The 19,525-nt window shown below is 31.7% G+C and overlaps 1 protein-coding gene across 5 annotated transcripts; it reads right to left on the bottom strand.

The window, feature by feature from the left end:
- Positions 1-7,376: 7,376 nt before the first annotated feature.
- On the bottom strand, positions 7,377-18,596 carry LOC127250502 (vesicle-fusing ATPase-like). Of its 5 annotated transcripts, none has more exons than XR_007838693.1 (22): positions 18,281-18,596; positions 17,411-17,507; positions 17,235-17,316; positions 16,973-17,023; positions 16,487-16,657; positions 16,192-16,346; positions 15,968-16,076; positions 14,215-14,314; positions 14,088-14,143; positions 13,557-13,622; positions 13,368-13,450; positions 13,082-13,215; positions 12,322-12,532; positions 11,748-11,879; positions 11,618-11,678; positions 11,450-11,509; positions 11,175-11,233; positions 11,007-11,094; positions 10,508-10,630; positions 10,241-10,306; positions 9,671-9,869; positions 7,377-7,881 (listed from the first exon to the last, which is right to left on the bottom strand). XR_007838693.1 is itself a non-coding variant. In XM_051273817.1 (21 exons), the coding sequence occupies exons 1-21, from the start codon at positions 18,441-18,443 to the stop codon at positions 9,726-9,728; spliced, it is 2,211 nt and encodes a 736-aa protein (XP_051129774.1). In that variant the 5' UTR covers positions 18,444-18,596; the 3' UTR covers positions 9,444-9,725. The 5 variants fall into 5 exon arrangements, 1 of the variants encoding a protein (XP_051129774.1); XR_007838694.1 differs by having other exon boundaries at positions 7,377-7,861; XR_007838696.1 differs by having other exon boundaries at positions 7,377-7,819.
- Positions 18,597-19,525: the final 929 nt, after the last annotated feature.

The raw sequence follows: 19,525 nt of genomic DNA, 5'->3' as shown, positions 1-19,525 counted from the left end.
AATATACTATATAAATATATAAACAGGCCGGCCTGATAGACCAAAAAGACTTTTCGTAAAGCCTAAGTCTATTTTATTTATTTAAAAAGGCTTAGAAATATATCTGAATTTAGCCTTGTTAGTAAACAAGCCAAACCAAACAAGGCCTTAAGGACAAACTATAGGCCCCTGACAGGCCGCCTGACTTATTTCCATCCCTATAGCACATGACGTAGTTCATCGGCATCAATGATGTGAAAATTCAAATTTAAAATGCAGTTACAAGCTAAGCTAATGCGAGAATTATAATTTTCATCAATCATCATTTAGACAATATCTTCTTATTTGAATATTTAATGGTCAAAGATCTATTCAATTTGCGGAATGATTTGGAGGTATTTGGACATTTAAAACATATCACTCTCCTGAGAATCTTGTCATCATTGATCTAACTTGTATTTTCAAATTTTCAAAACTATTATCTAATATAACTTTATCATTCACCAAATTACATCTCAATTGAAACTCCCTGAAAAAAATGTAACAGACAATGATTTGTTGAAATTTTTTTTTTTTTTTTTATCTTTTATGCATTTAATGTTGTATTACACCATAGGGGTATTGTGAGAATTTTTTTTTTAAATACAAGTCATTGCATATTTTTTATTAACGGAGCAAAATAATAAAAATTATTGATAAAAAATCATTAGTCTCAGTCCATTGGTTTAAATATGTCATGTGAAGCGAACGTAATATTTTTTTTAACACGACCGAACATGTGGTAGAGACCATGAAAATAATCGCTGTCGTCGGAGTAATCACTCACGCATTACTCATAAACATTGAAATTTTAACTCTGACAAAAAGCAAAGTAAACCCCAATGCATATATTGTCAAAAAGGAAAAAAATAAAATAAAAAATGAACATTTGTATAGATGTAAGCATGAAATAATATCATGAGTCTTCAATGTGTTTGTTTGGGCAATGTGATTTGTTTTACACTATTTACAAATCTTCTAAAAAAATATTAAATCAAATATATATATTTTTATATTATACTAAAATTAATTTTATATTTAAAATATCACATTAATTTTTATTTATATTACATTAAATAATTATTTAAATTTAAAATTTTACTATTCAAATTAAAACTTCAAATCAAATCATGCAAACAAACACATGTTAATATTTAGCGGAATCACTTGATCGGTTAATATTTCGGCTAGAATAATTGTTTATGATAGACAAATTGTAAATGCTAATGAATCAACTATACACTTAAAATATGGTAGACTGTGTGTTTCTAAAAAAAAAAAATATCATGAAAAGAAAAAAATAATAATAAAATAGATGATGATAATCAAGAACAATTCAAAATTGACGTTGATAAACATCAATATAACGAGAAACTCAACTCTAAAATAATTACTGTAGAAAAATATGATCTTGAATAACATGATGATAATGTTATTAAAAATTCAATCAATTATATTATTTCAAAAAAAAATTAGAACCTTAAGAAGAAAGAATGATCGATTATTGAATATTGATTAAAAACTGACTAACCAAAATAAAAAGATACACTTCAACAAGAGGTTGATTCATTGAACAAAATAAAAGTCCTGTACTAAATATTATTTTTATAAAGATCTTACTAAAAACTCAAATTAACATAATATCATAAAATCAATGATAGTATGTCAAAGTATTGTATATATCTTTGTACTCCCTTCGTCCCAAATAAGGTGTTACATTTAAGTTGGATACGAGATTTTATGTGAGAAGTATTAAGTAGGATAATTGAGTAATTAGGTGATGTTATGGAGAGAGAAATATATATTTTATTTTTTTTTATTAGGGTGATGTGATGAGATAAAGTGTGGGGATATAGATTAAGTATAAATAATTATTTTTTAATTTAAAAATATTGTAGAGTGTTTGAAATATACAGTGTTTGGGACGGAGGGAGTACTATTAATTTATACTTCTTGTCTTGTATGTTTGTCGTAGCAATAATAAGTAAAATAATTAAGAAAGAATATATATTCATATTAACAAAAAATCATGTTCAAAGAAACTAATAATTAATTAAAATTTGATAACAAAATTATTATGTGTTTGTTTGGGGATTCTCCCCCAAATACACTATTCGTCCCATTTTTTTTTCCCAAAAAATATCAAATCAAATACTTATTTTTTATTTTTTTTATTATACTAAAAATCAATTTTACATTCAAAACATCACATCAACACCTATTTATATTACATCATACAATTATTCAAATTCAAAATTATTACTATTCAAATTCCAATTCAAAATCCAAACCCCCAAATAAAATAGAATATGTTCACTTTCAAAATTGACTACTTTTATTGTTTTAAATAAAAACATATTATTCCAATATCATGAAACATACTATAATAAAAATCAAAACAAACTGTTATTCAAGTTTTGACCCATTCCTTCTCCAGCCCGGTTCTAAGAGTCACATTTACATTGTTGCGTCATTGTACTTAACATTAAAAATATCCTTATATTTGTATAATTTTTTGTACAAATATTCTTTTATTAGTATTATAAGATAATAATTGAAATATTTTTGTAATTTTTTCTTAATTTGTACTACATTTTGATATAATAATTAATATTCAAAAATCAACATACAAAAAGTAAATGAGATCCTTAGAGTCGGATAAAAGTAATATTATTTTAGAATTTTAAATAAAATTGTTGATGATGTGGCTCGTGAGGCTGATTTGGTACTAATATGTCTTATTCGTCAGCACCATAGTTTACCTTACAAAAAATAATACTCCCTCACGTACTATTTGAAATGGGTCTTTTGAAATTTGTAATAAATTAAAAAAATAATAATATTTTATAGATTAATTGTACAACATATTTTGATATTTTTGTAATTTTAACTTTATATAAAAAATAATTGTACATGTAATGATATATTTTTAATTTAAATATTTAAATAAAAATTAAAGATATTTTGATATTAATGTATGATTACTTTTACTAAAAAGAAAGTGATATTTTGAGAGTTGCGGACAAAAATAATAAAAAAAAATAGTACTTCGAACTAAGACCGAAAAATACTATTTTTAAAAACTTTTACCATTCATTTTAGGGGCACTTGGATTTAAATATCTATTAGTTAAAAAATATTTAAATTCAGTCCCTCTCCATTTTGAAAAAGCACTGCACTCCCTACTTTTCATTTCACTTTACACTTGACTCTCTAGTATCCATTTTATCCCTGAATCACCATATAATGTAACGAATGTTGTATGAACTCTCATTATTTTTATACATACCTACATTATCTAATTACGTATTCCAAAATTATTCCCCTGTACAAAGAAAATGTTAGAGTAATGTGCCTCGAATTTCTATTTATGTACTAAAATTAGTTACAGTAATTTAAGCCTAAAAATAAAATAAAACCCTAATAAAATTCACCATCCGACTCTGTGGATGAATTATTCTTCCAAACTCTTCCCCTTCCACGTTGCCCTCGTCGTCGAAGCCACCTAGCGAACTAATTGCCGCCGAGCCTTCCTACAGAAACCTCCGTTGCCGTTGGAAGTCTTCCCTCACCGCCAAGAGATTAGATCCCAGTCGAGACGTCGAAAAAGACTTCATTCCCAAGGCGGAGTTCGAAAAAGTAAGTTAAGTTTCTGGTAGAATCGATTGTTTGAGTTTATAATGTACTTTGATCTATTTTATTTGTGACTCGGTTGGGTTTGTACAAGCCTCGATGACGGATAATTTTACTTTGACAGTTTGAAACAACGTTATAGCCATTGATGAATTTTTCATACTGTATACTTTATTTGTTTTTGTCAACATTTTGTTTACAACCATAAACTATCGGGTTCAAATATTTTTATTATGATATTTTGATGACTTGAAGTCGTTGGGTGACTATACATGGGAAACTACATACCATCGGTACCTACTGAAATTTATGCGGGACTTCAAATTTGGGAAGATTTACTTGATTGGATGCACCATGAGTTTGTTAGTACGCATTTAATTTATGTATTTAGGTAAGAAAAAATTGAGATAATATATGCTTATTGAAATCATTGGTTCTCTTCATTGCATGCCTGGATTAGCGAGCGTACTCCGGCACTCGACAAAGCAAGAGGACTACCTACAGTGCCCCGTTGCTTTAGATGGTTTCGTAGTAGGCTTGTATGCATATATGCTGAGAGCTACACTGTAGAAGATATAGATTGTTACCCACTAGGCGGCTGGATAACCGAATTCGATGATGTCAAGGCTTATAGGGCAAAAATTACTACAAGAAATTTTAGCAGGGCACCTCAGAGAGTCTGTTTAGTTCAATTTGAATGATTAAAGTCTAATTTATTACAATTGGATTGATAAATAACTAAGATTTGTAGCCAAATAGGGGTACTTATCCATTTATGTTATATTTTGATGTTTACTTTACTGATCACCGACTATTTTAAACTAACATATAATGTTTTAAGAGGTTGTCTATATGTAATTGCATTCTGGTCATGTATATGTTTGTATACATGATATGTTGGCAAGATATCATGATTGAGTGTCAACAAGCCCTAGGTCGAGACCACATACTCCAAATGATAATATTTATAATTTTATTTCACTAATTTATATACATTTGTATGTAATTTAGACACTCTTGAACTGAAATAAATAATTGTTCCGACGGAACCTTCTCTGCTACCGTAGATTGGCCGTAGATAGACGCCCCGAAGAAGAAAAAACCAAATATAAATGGAACTTTTCAAAAAAAAAAGAAGGGCTTTCGGTTTTTTTCACGGGTCAAAAACGCGCTGGTGAAGAGCTCAATTCCGTCGACCCTGCCTACTCGTCCATTTCCCTTCGATGGCAGATCCCGTGGAAGTGCATTTCCGAGCACCTCATAGTATTTTCGGGGCGTCTGAAGATTTGGAGGCATCGAATAGCGAAGAGAGGCGGCTCGGTAGGGAAGAAGGAATGGGTGATCTGAAACTTAGCACTTCTGTTCTTATTGATTCCAAGGGCGGCGGAACACAGCGAGATGGGGTCATCGTATTAAGCCTGGGACTTACGCGGAAAGATTATGGTTCTCGGGTATCCAATCAATTAATCCAAGGGTGATCTAGGATTTGCTATTTCCTCTAAAGCTAGAACAGCGGAGATGTCACGTGCATAAATGTACTAGAATAGAACGCGTACCCGTAGAAATAAATAATATACTTTGGTTAGTAAAATTCCATAATTAGGTATCGACAAACCCCTAGGCCGAGACCACGTACCCTCAATGATGATATTTGTACTTTTATTTCACTAATTTATATACCTCTTAACTAATTGAAACCATTTGTATAAGGAATATGATATCTAAGTAACTTTAAACGTAATCGATGTATATTGAGAGATGTGTACTCACTAAATTATTCTGAAAGCACAAGTGGACCGGTAACATATACACATCAATGACTAATATGTTCCCTACAATGTGGGAAAATTCAATACGTCTCACAACTAATACTTGATATCCCTTCTACCTCATTTACTATTGTTGGATTTACATCTCACTTTCAGAAATTTTTGGGCAAACAATCACAATACAAAGAACATGTTAGATCATCGGTTATGCACTAACTTTCATATATCTATTACTTTTGGTCACCTCAATATATTTATTTTATATCTATCGTAATTGATATTCTCATCCACTGTTGAATGTATTGATAGGTTCTTTCATATGTCATCTCGGGAGTACCCCCTATTACACACTCTCTGTCTGGAAAGTGGGTATAATGTTATCAACTCGTAGTTGTTTGATCCAGCAAAAATATTGACAAATTCTGCTCATATTACTTAAATACCCATGTTAACATTAATAATACTTGCTCACAATTATAAATACTTTCATACACAAAGACGCACCCTCTTACTCGGATATGTATACACCTGATATTAAAAAATATACTCCATGAACGTCACAATATACTCGTATTTTCATTGCAGCAACTCCTTCAACAATATTAAATACCTCCATAAATAAATTTAATATATATTAATATAATTTCAGATAAATGATAGGGGTACACTATGAGCCATGTTATACGTAGCGAGTACTTATGGGACGTAAAGGACCTAAAGTATTATGTAGAATTTAATAAGCAAATTCTCGTGTAATATATTGTCGTCGTTAATAACTATTACTCCTGATCATATTTAATATAATTACAATAACATTTAACGTACTTTCGTTATGAATTCATATACCCTTATTTTATACTTTGGAAGAATTATTTTGGACTAATTTATACCCCGCAAAATAGTTATGTAGGTCCAGTAATACACAGGGGAATATCATCGAATTTTCAAATCATTCAATAGTGGTCCCATACATAAATTACGTTCAATGTACAATCTTGCATAAAATAAATAAATAAATAAATAAATCCAACCATAAGAAACACGCAAGAAATACCTACGATAAAATCTCCTTGCAATTTCTTTGGTTGTGTCATGACGACCAAAACGATCATATTTTTTAATATGGTTCACCTGCTATGATTCAAATTGTGTTTTGCTTTGGTTAGTCTAGTTAGAAAAATGATGTGTGAGAAATTATCTTTGTCTGCAGGTTGTTACGCCACATCCATATCATTGGTCGGCACTGGGTTAATGGATTCATCATAAACATCACATGTTGCCGAATAGAATCAAACATCCAACAAAATGTAATGACCTTGCTGAGCGCACCTAACTATTCAACGACTCAGCTATATTGTTATTTATTATCCTCTAACAAGTCTCTTAGAGTAGATAATTCGTCTGACACTAGCTCTGTAATTATTCAATGAAGTTTCGGGCAAGTGACATGACCTCCACAACATACGTTATATACTGCTTAAAATCCTTCTACAGAGGGACATAACCGGCTTTGTTGAAAATAGACGTCCATTATTTCTTGTTGTGCATCAGATATCTCTGTACCACTTATATGAAATATAATTACCTTATTGTGCATATCATAATAAATAAACATATATTTTATACATAACTAAGTGCGAAAGTTGTTCATTAGGTGTCAGAGACAATATGTGTGGTGGGCTCCGAAAAATACAGCAGGAATGAACTTTAGAAGTTTCGAGTGTCTATCCAAATAAATATGTATTCTTTTCAATTATCGGCCATCAATGTGAATAACAAACCTTAACCTTCAGGAAAATCATTTTCAATCATTTTCGACAGACACTGCTGCATAGCTACAAGATATTAACATTATCTAATACAAGCATATAAAATAAACACCAAGGTTCATAATGAGTAATCGTAATATATGCCAACAATACTAAGGTACTTTTAAACAAATGCATCATACGATATAAAAAACCATAGGTATAAGATTAATAAATATATGTATATTACACTGTAAAAATATATCCGTGAAAATACCCACGCATACTAACAGGAGATTGCAACAACTCCTACAAATATTTTTTCCAATACATATCCTCTTAACAAAATGTCATACATAATTAAAAACCACTGCAATCATAATCGCAAACAAGACAACAATCACCGAAGCAATAGTGAAATACTTACCGAAATCAATCGTGAATCCTAACAGCACTATTGCAATCAACCAACAATATCATTACCCCAAAAGAACATCACAAGCTGAGGAATTGAACATCCACCTTACCCGTTTCTCCCTTGTGCGAAATAAACCTAAACTTTAGAATTTGGATTCGGAATCCCTCACAGATTCACCATCGATCGTAGACTCCTCCCCGCGAACGAAACCGAACGATATAGACATTTTTTTCCTTCACGTGAATGAAACAAAAGGCTGGATACAATCTCTTTCACTTGCGCAAAAAAAAAAAGCCTAAGAAATAGAGAGAAAACTGAAATTGATAAAAATGGATTGGGGTGAGATGAAGGTAAAATTGAAAATAAAAATTAGATGGGAAGTTAATTGTAAGAAATTTTTAAAAAGGAAAGTGCAAACTCCATTAATATTGTATTGTACAGGGACTGAATACAAATATAAAAATAGAGGTGGGTATTTACTGAATACAAATATAAAAATAGAGGTGAGTATTTTATTGCAATTGTCCGTTCATTTTAATAATTCTCAATAAAAGATGACAAAACTTCCAAAATTACTAAATACTAAATCAATATCAACACTATTAAACACAATTTTAAATAAAAATATACTAATGTTTTATTTTATAAAATATCAAATCAAAATATTATTTAAATAAAGAATCAAATTCAAACCAAAACTAAACAAACTCAAATGAACATAACCATAATGTTTTTTAAAAGTGATGATAAAAATACACTATTAATATACTGAAAATTATTATACTCCCTCCGTCCCAATACAATAGTACTGTTTACCATTTTTGTCCGTCTCAAAACAATAGTTTCATTTCCATAAATAAACATATTGCTATAAAACTATCCTTACTTTTTCATTACTATTACACAATTGTCACTACTTTTTACACTAATACATTCACAAGGGCAAAAAAGTCTTTTACCCTTATTTTTTACCCACTACCAATATAATATCAATATTCTTTAAATCCCGTGTCAAACCCAACCCAAACTATAATTTTGGGATGGAGAAAGTATATAGCAATCAATAATAAAGTACAAAAAAAAAAGAAAAAAAAGAAGAATATAATTGTATAGAACTCTTTAATTTCAATACTCTCCCTCCGTCTCATAAAAAGGGTTCCGTTTTTTATTTTTGTCCATCCCAAAATAAATGTATCATTTTCTAATTTAGTAATTGTACTAAATTACACAAATGCCACAACTTTTCAATTTACAATATATTACACAAATGTCACCACATTTATATTACACAATACTAATAAAAATATTTTTATCTTTGTTCCTACAACCTAATATAATACTAATATTAAAAAATCTACGCACCAAGAACAATTGTTGCAGAGGGAGCACGTATATTTAGTAAATATAAAGAACTGTACATAAATTAACTCAGACAAATTATTGAATAAAATAAAAAAACATATGTACACTTTATTATTCATTAAATATATAATAACATTATTATTCTTCATTTAACATACTCCCATAATAATACCAATTTATAAAAAAATAATACAATAATACAAACTCCAGCTCCGCTCGCATAATAAACAATAAAAAAAAAAATAGATAACTCTAAAAAATTAATAATCTTGCATAAGGTGAATATATTTTTATTCACATGTATTAATGTTTAAAACTATTAATGTTCATTTACATATACACTTTTGAAAATTCAGGCGTTATTCATCTTTAAAAAATTAAAAAATCACATGGATGCATATTTTCATTCACTACATTATATTCCTTAACATTGAAAATATTTTAAGAGATTAATGAGAGTATTTTCAATATAATAGTTAATATTCACGCACAAAATAAATAAAAAATAAAACAACTCGAAACCTGGGAAATCTTCTCCAATAATATCTCAATACATGCAAAATATATGATCATCATCATAGAGATAATCTCTCCTACATTACCCCAATTATATCATTACCATTTTAAAAATCAAAATCAAAATCCTAATCCCGGGCCACAGGTAAAAATGTGGTGAATAACTGAATGGATGAATAAAAGGGGAAGTCGATGAGAAAAAGGACCTGAATTACCCCAAATGGGGAGTCGAACGTAGTCGAGGATGAGGAAAATGTTGCATTAATATCGCACCATATCCTGAAGGCATTCGTAGAAGTGAGAAGTACTGATCTTTTCTTTGCCAGAATATATGGCTTCGGCGCTTCCACCGTGTTCACCCTGGGCCGCCATTTCGATTACCATGTATATCTTCTTAAGGGGCATCTGAAGAATTACACAATTAAGACACATCAAAATAAAATAAAATATAATATTCTCTCCGTCCGCCTCTAAGGGTCATATTTACCATTTTACTTTTACATCATTGTATTAACATTAAAAATATCCTTATATTTGTATCATTTTTTGTAGAAATATCCTTCTATTAGTATTATAAGACACTAATTGAAGTATTTTTGCAATTTTTTCTTAATTTATACTATGTTTTGATATAATAATTAATATTCAAAGATCGACAAGTAAAAAGTAAACAAAATTCTTAGAACCGGACGGAGGTAATATAAGTTTATCTCATCTCACTTTTTACTTATTTTGGTTTTAAACATAGAATGAATTGATTGATGATGTAGACTTACATCATTCAGTGCCTCTGCAGCAGAATCAATATCGTCGCTTGAGAAAACGTTAAGTTGCTGCAACACCTGTGTGGAGGGCATAACCGGGAACACAAATCAGAAGTTAGAAAGATGTCTGTAGTCCCAAATTGCCATTTCCACGTCGTTTTGAATGTATAGAACTAAAATTATCATTTTCGTCATTTCAATATAATCCCGTCAGTTTAATGAATTTTTAAAATGATCCAATTCATTTTTCAGAAAGGATGAGAAGACTTGGAAGATTACCTTTTTGGCATCTTCTGTCTTGAGTGTTGGAACATGGTACGTGACCGAGAATGCATCTCGAATCCCGACCGAGTCCAAGAAATCAAATTCACTCGTGGTACCGATAACAAGAACTTTTTTCCCCTGAGATGATAAATAAGAATATGATAAAATCTGCTTTTTATTCTGAAAATAAGAGGAAACTTACAACAAATATATGGCAGTTTCGATCCATTTTCCTTTTGCTAGCAATAGATGTACATTTAATACTAATAGAAGGTTCATCTATAAAGAAAATAATAAAGTACAAACCCGATCCATTTATGCGTATGTGATTTTTGAGTTGGAACCAGAAACTTGGAACATAAAAAGTTAATGTGTTGTAGTATAACAAGAATCCCATGAATTTGTTTCATAATTTTCTCCTTTATGGATCATACAATTACAGAAAAACATTACGGAATCAACATTTAATTAAATCTAAACTAATGGTGAGTAGTGATATTTAAGAGTTACGTACTTTTGGCGGAAGCCGTTTCAGGAGCACCAACAATGTCTGAGAAATTAAATTTGAAAACCGAGGTCCAATAGGGACATACTCCAGGAGCCTGTGATGGCAGATATAGATTAGGCAGGATCGATCTTAAAAGAGAAATAATCAAATTTCATTTTTGATAAAAGATGAAACCTTTCAATGTCATCGAGGATGATTATGCTTAGTGGAGATTTGTAAGCATCTTCAAATACCTATCATCATAGACACCACTTTCTTCAAATCTTATGCATATAAAAGAAACCTACTGAGATCGTAAGTATTTTCACAGATAAACAACACAAGCTTGTCATAGACTACAAAATGCAACCAAGAAATATGCAATACTGCATAAAGTTTTACTTACAGGTACTGATAATAGGATTCTAACTGTAAATCAATCAGTTTAAAAGTAGGTCACCGAATTGCACCTTTACGATATGAGCACATTTTGTGGGTTCACTGAGTCCAATCATTGTTTCAGCAGAGATCTAACAGTTAAACACCCCCCAAAAAATGAACATCGTTAGTCAAACAAAGATGGGAAATCGAAGATCATATATATGGGTATCATCACAATGAAAAGTATAATTACTTACAATTTTGACATAGGGGAAGTCACTTTCAATACCAACTGTTGAGGCCATGGCAGTCTTACCACTGTCCAAAAGACATAATCGATAAAGTAATAAATCCAAAACACAAATTAAGAGAAACAGTATAAATTACCTTCCACTTGATCCTTCCAGAAGGCAAGTTACTAGTGGGCTTCCATGACTAACTTTAACTTGTTCTGCTAGAAGCATGGTTCTACGATAAATATGATCATGTCGTGCTCCACAATCCATGATGCCATTAAGTCTGCAAGAAGAATTGATGGATTAGTTTTCTGGAAGAGAAACTTTCAACTACTACGAATGGATGATGGTTCACACTGAGATGTATATAATAAACAAGCAAGCCAGGGTAGGCAAGCATCGGAGCTGCCATCAGGGATCATCATGGCCATCTCATTATGTTAAAATACATCGGCATCAGACACAAATGTTGCAAAAATCCTAGCCATCGAACAAATTTTGGAGGGCATTGTCAATGCCCAATTTGGGCCTATCACCCGTCCATGTGGGGAGTGTGGCTCTAGAAATTTCATCAGCTGAATTCATGGGGCTCTACCCCTTGGAAGCTAAACCGATAGATTAATAAACTCCACATCTTATCTTGAGATGTCCCCCTCATTTTCTTTGAGGACATCCCCTGATCTTTTAGTCTGGCTTTGAATCTTATTTCGCATGATAATTCGTACCTGCTGCGTTCAAGGTCATCTGTAGAAGCTCCAAATGCAGGAATAACTTCTCGAAGGGCATTCAAAAAATCATCCATTGTAACTTTTATGCTCTCCTCATCCACTTGTTTGGTGAGATCATCCAAGCTGAGTTGCCTGTTCAGAGCATATGATACAGCACTTTTTACAACACCTTCAAGCTCTGCCCCGCTATAATTTTTGGTACGAGCGGCTGCATTTAAAAACAGAGTGATTAATTATAATTATGTAGGATATCCTAGATACATACAAATCAAAATCTTCACTTCCTAATTCAAACATGCAACATTTGATTCCTTTATATTTCAACAGAATGCACAAGATGAACACTGACACAGCAGGCTAATGATGTATCACCTGTACAACACATTGCAGTGAATACAATCGTCAAAATTACATAGATAAAAAACTGATGATTGCTCCCGTAAAAAGGGTTAGATGAATGTACAGCATCATATTTCTGCGTACTTACTTATTCACCTTCCTAAACAGCGTGCTTTTGTAATGTAATAATCTTCCAATGGAGAACAAGAAAGGCACAAATGACTAATCCATCAAAATAGTATACCAATGACTTTTAAACATCCAAATGCTAATCACAGATATATGGCATGCACGTGCATAATACTCTAAATCAGATAAAATGTAGGCATGATGATCTGGAATGTCACAAGTAATCAATACCACCAAAATCCAAATACAAGATGAAGGAAAAAAAAAAGGATAGCAGGTAATAGCATACCGATCTCTTCCAAGTTCACATCTGGAGCGATAAAAGAATTCTCTTTCATCTTGTTTGTATGAATCTGAAGAATTTGTAAACGACCCTTCTCGTCAGGAAGGCTGATCTCCACTTGGACTTCCAGGCGTCCAGGCCTGTAACGGGGAAAAAGGATTCACCATATTGAATAGCTCTATGCTCTAAAACTTGAAAATTGTCAGTTTTATCCATTTTGTCTGTGACTAGAATTTGGAAAGAGAGACTTATAACAGTAGATAACAGAATTGATGCCAGAAACTGAATTCACCTCAAAAGAGCTTCATCAAGCAAATCTTTCCTGTTAGTCATTCCGATGAGTAGGACATTGTTCAGTGATTCCACACCATCAATCTAAAGAGGGAAACCAGGGAATGGCATAAAATCATCTGGGAGGAGAAATTAATAAATAGAATTCCACCGCCAGATGGCAAACCACTACAACTAAATCTTATAATACCTTGGTGAGGAGTTGGTTCACAATACTATCATGAACACCAGTCCCATCCCTTGTTGAACCTCTAGACTGAAAAAATTAAAGCTTAAAGTTAGTGCAAGATGACAGAAAGTTATAAACTGAAAAATATAAGCTAGTGGCAGCCAATCACTGAATTATAAGTTTTCTAAACAGTATTAATCCCCTGATATCTAACTCATAGGAATTACAAGCACTGCGAATGCAGAAACTTCAAGGAAATTTTGCACCTAAACAAAGTAGCTTCATTCCATCCAAACATTAATGACTAGGAAAAAGAGGGGGGCATCTCCAGAAGAATGCAAAGTGAACATGCTTGGTCTTTTTGTTCTCAAAATATAAGTGATAAAGTACATTCAACCACCAATTGAAAAAAACAATAAAAATAACAGTGAATGTCACTGCTACGACCCTCAAAGCAGCAAATTTTAAGTGGAGTCATTCTCAGGGAACTCATAACAGAATTGAGCATTGATGAAAGAAATATTAACTTTAATACTTTGATGAATATCTAACCTTACAAATGGCATCAATTTCATCAAAAATGATGATGTGCAGATCACTTTGATCACCTGACAAGGATACTAACAATTAGCAACATGGGATGACAGATAAACTTCTATCGACAAAAAAGGCCACCTACCTTTAGTTTTTTGATCATACTCAGCATCCGCAAACAGGTCTCGCACATTTTTCTCAGTTTCACCAACAAATTTGCTCAACACTTCAGGTCCATTCACAATCTAAAATTCCAGGAAATTGATAAAAAGGAAAAAGATAAGCAGGGGAGAATAGCAACTTAGCATAATAGTAGAATGCAAATCTCAGCACAGCAATTCAAGCATTTCCATTCAGATAAAAACAAAAAGTGCAGTACAAGAGGGTCACTCTTCCCTGGTCAATCTGACAAATCAGCTAAGCAGGAATGGATCTTCATGGAACATATTATAAGTTAAAGATTTTAACAAAGAACCATGATCATCAAGGAACAGGTGATTTCTTCAGCTAATCATTCTACAAAAAATGTTACAAGGACTCTAAGTTATGGATCCTGTAAAAAGCAGCTATAAAATATTGAATATATCTTGAACTAGAGTAGAAAATCAAAAGGGTAAACCATGAGCTATATGGAATTAATAATGACATCAAGTATTCTAGTTAAAATCAAATAATTAAAATGAGCCAGAGGAGCATATTTTGAACAATTCCAGAAGGCTACAGATAAGGCGCGGAAACTTAAACACTCCGGAGTGTGAATAAAAAAGGTAAACATTTTTTGAGCAATTCAAAAGATCCAAATCAGATTCACATACTCAAGTTTGGAGCGCCTCATGTGAGAGATATGTTCATTTGCTTGAACAATGATGTGAAGAAGTAAATGAAACTAGGCTGAAAATACCAGTAACACATATCTGTCTCCTAACTTTAGACCAAAAGAAATCAAGAAAGAAAATTACAAATGTTAACCCTAACCATCGACATTTCTATTGGGAAAAAAAAAAATGTATTTTTAAGTTACTAGCTCCTCTGGTAATTAAATCTTGAATCATTTGGGCCAGAAACAGATGTTGGCTACGTGTATCAAAAAATAGAAAATAATTTCTTATTTACATCTCTTTCAAATGAAGATAAAACCAAAGACAACAACAGTAATATAAAAATTGATGTGAACATCATAAATGAACCGACGGAAATGTGCTGCCTCCATGACCAATTACTAGGAGTCAAGCCCGCAAGTTTCAGTTAGTTATTACAAAGTGGACCAAACTACACTTGAATCATGGAATTATTGTCGGCGTGGAAATTTACCAACAACGATTTTTAAAAAAAAATTAAAATAATTCCTTTTACTTGTGTTTCCTTTTCCATTCGTATTGCCTTTTCATTTAATATGGATATCTTCAAAATGATCAATGATTATCATTCTAAAGCATTCCTCTAATATACTATTACATTCTTCTTTGTTTCAAAAGTGATTCTTATGCATTTTTTTAATGTAATATTGAGTGATTCAATTGCAACTTCATTTCCAAAATCAAGTTTGAGTAATCTGAAACAAGTTATGGTCTCTTGATCTTGAATAGTACTGGAACTGTTCTTTCCTGACCTTGTGTGGTTGGTTAATGTAAAGGACTTTACAACATGAGCTTAATATCCTGTGTCACCTTCCAACTACCTCTTAATCCAAGAGAATCCATGTTATTATCATCCCCCCATACATTATTTCTATCATTCTTATCAATCCATAGCGTCATCCCAAACCCTATAATTTTTTATTCTAGTGGAATTCGATTCAAAGTTGTTATACTAAACAAGATAATGATAAACATAATTCAAACCAACATGAAAAAAAAAAAAAAAAAAAAAAAAAAAAAAACTAGCTAGAATCAACTAACCTTTGGTTCCTTCCCATTCAACATTTTCCCAATCTGGCGAGCCATCAAGGTTTTCCCAGTACCAGGAGGTCCAAAAAGCAGCATTCCTTTCACATGTTTTATTCCAAGTCTACATAATTACATAGCATCATGAGAAAGTAAAAGAAACCTCATATGTGTCAAACTTCATGTCAAACTGTATTACAATGTGTAAACCAAATAAAACCTCAAAACAGGAGCCTTACTTAGAGGTCACATGTGGAGGAAAAACTCTAGAAGCAAAAGCTCTTCGGAATATATCAGCAAACTCTTCACTCAAACCACCTATACCAAATGATTGAAGATTGAATTCTTTATGCCTAAAGATGTTGCTGCTAGCCGCTTCTCGCTGGTTGATAATCTGCAGTGACTCAGTTGGGAAATAGAATGTAAGCAACAATAAATCTGAACATAATAGATAACTTTAACATATACACTCAACACCTACAATAGAGCTGCTGTAGCATTATGCATACCAAGAAGTCGAGAAAGAAAGTAAACCTTTATTCCACTTGAATTTTGAGCTTCAAATATTATGTATGTGTCGTCAGTTATAACCCCTCTTTCAATACCACTAGATTTGTCTTGCTCTTCTACAGAAGCTTGATTAACAGTGAAGATAAATGCACTGCCTTGATATTCAAATGTCACTCTTTGCCCAACTGTCATAACCTGCAAACGCATGACCAGAACTTTGCATGTATCAGAAGAGATATTTGTAAGAATGACTGGAAATACACATTGCCAACCAACCATTAGAAAAAACAAAGAAACTATAACATAGATAGAATACCAAAGTCACTCAAAAAGGTAAGAAAGAAACTAACTCCTAAATCCTATCCACACCACACTTACAGACTTCAAATTACCTAATGATATATAACATCTTTAACACTTTCAAGTCAACTAAATAACCATTTGAATGCAAAAAGACAGCTCCTAGAAGCTGTACATGGATAAAAGTAAGGAAGTAAATGTGGCTACAACCTGGTTGGCAAATCTCTTGTGAATTTGCTGGGATAAACGTACAGCATCCACCTAAACAGTAATGCAATTGTATCAGTCGGATAGGCCAGATATAACACTGGATGAGGTAATACAATTATACAAATACTTGAAATTAAAACTAAACAATATTTGAGCAGGCTATCATGGTAAAATACACTATTAGCTGTTAACAAAGGAGATGTAGAGAGACAACAAATAAAATTTAAGAATTGGTGAGAGTCACTTCAAACTGGAAGCATACCTGCTCATCTTTTGCCCCTTTCTTTACGAACTCCAATTCAAGAGTTAGGAGTGCAAGATTAATATTCTCAGGAGGTATAAATCTAAAAAAATGAAAAAATTGTCAGGCAAAAGCTAGACTTTTTAAGTTGAATTATTAAATGATTCATTTCTCCACATGAATAAAACCTATACTACCTGGACATCGAGATTGAATCACCAGTGGAGACTCTAGCATAGCGACGTTGAATTGCATTAAGACCAATATGGCCACTAGGAACGGCGTCATTTCCAGTGTAAAACTGTTAAGGTTACAGATCCATAATCTAAAGAACATATTGCCTAATACCTTGAAAACTATAAGTAATAAAAGAAAAAAGATGCTAACTGGTTAGAAACTAAATTATTTTTACAAAAGAACGACGCTTTGATGTTATAAGAATCTGGTCACAAGTACCTTTCCCTAATGTTCATTGTTCATCTTTATGGGCAAGGGAAATTCAAACAAAATGTAATGCTAGTGTGTTTGGTTAGCAATTTTTTCAAAATTTCTACTATTCAATATTTACGACTCCCTAAAAACTCACACTATTTCCTCACTAACTATCATATCCAAACCATTATTCAAACAAAAAACCAAAACCAAAATCCAAAAAACAAAAAAAGAATAACCAAAAGAACATGGGTACTACTGTTATTTAAGTTCAAGCAAACGCATTCATAGCAACAACAGTAAACCTGCTATTGAACAAAAAGTACTTATATATAAATAAAAAACATTAACTATAAGATCAAGTAGAAATCCAAAGAACACAATTTCTTATCTGCAACATGGAACGAAATCTAAAAGCACTAAATTTAATCACCACACTTTCCAATTTACAAAAAACTACATCTATGCTACTAAAGTTGAATTCCAAAATATTTCCGTCAAGAAACATATAATCGTCATGACAAGAGCACCGTATCCCCAAAATCATTTCCCCGAAACGCAAGCAAAAACAAAAACACAGACATTAACATTAACATTGTGTAAGCAATCGCCATGGACAAAAAAAAAAGGATATGCAATAGACAAAACGAACGCATCCCCGATCAAAGCGTAGGCGAGCTTCGATCCAGGGACAAGAAAGTTGCGGAGATCGGAAGGAGAGCAGTAGGCGAAATTGGTGTAAGCTAGATCTTTAGCCGGAGTGTTGGTCACAATCATCGCCAGCGAACTCCCCGCCATGATTCTACTCCTCTAATCAGAGCAATGCATCAATCAAACATGTGAGTTGTAATGGGATTTCTAATTTCTAATCTGAGTAATCGATCGATAAAATTCTTCGCCTTCATGCCATAGATGATTCGCTTCCCCCGCAAGTTTGTAGAGAAAAGTCGTTGAGCGGAAAGCGCATTTAGGAAAACGACTTTTATAAATCGCACTTAGATATTGCACAGCGGAAAGCGCATTTACGAAAACCCGACTTTGATAAATCGCACTTAGACATTCACAACACGACTTTGATAAATCGCAATTAGACATTGCACAGTTTATAATTGGTATGCACCGATGGTCGCTTGGGAATGGTGTGTTTTAAGAAAAAAATAAAAATAAAAATTCTTCTTTATTAAAAAAATTAATATATTAAGGGTGGGTTTGTTTGGGGATTGGATTTTAAATCTACTATTAATCTTATTTTTTAAAAAAAATATCAAATCAAATACTTATTTTTTAATTTTCATATTATACTAAAAATTAATTTTACATTCAAAATATCACATTAATCCCTATTTATATCACATCTTAAATACCAAAATACGATTAAATTTTACAAAAAATATTTGTTTTATTTGTATTTTTAAAGATAAAATTATTAAAATAATCGTACACACTCCTACTAACTATTAAAATATTACTATCTCCGTCCCACATTGGGTGTCTGGGTCACTGTAGACACAAGGATTAATATAATTAGCAGATAATTAAAAATGTATTAGTAAAATAATTAACTTAATATAAATCATTATAGATTAAGATTAAGATAACTAATTAGTTTAATTAAAATTAAAAAAAAATAAAATTTAAAATAAAATTAAGATGGATAATCATTTGTAAAAAAGGAAAGTGACACAAGATGTGAGACGGACAGAAACGACGACATGATAAAAGGGACGGAGGGATTATTATTTTTAAGTTATTATTATTACAAATTTGTAAGACTGTGAAAGTATCTTTTTTTTTTTTTGATTTGAATTTGTTTTATGTGAAATATAAAAAATCGTGGCAGTAATAAAAAATAATATTTTATGTTGAAAATTGATTTTTGT

The sequence above is a fragment of the Andrographis paniculata genome, unplaced genomic scaffold, assembly GCF_009805555.1.
Source record: "Andrographis paniculata isolate CXL003 unplaced genomic scaffold, ASM980555v1 Contig37END, whole genome shotgun sequence".
Lineage (NCBI taxonomy): Eukaryota > Viridiplantae > Streptophyta > Magnoliopsida > Lamiales > Acanthaceae > Andrographis > Andrographis paniculata.
This window is presented reverse-complemented; position numbering and strand designations above follow the sequence as displayed.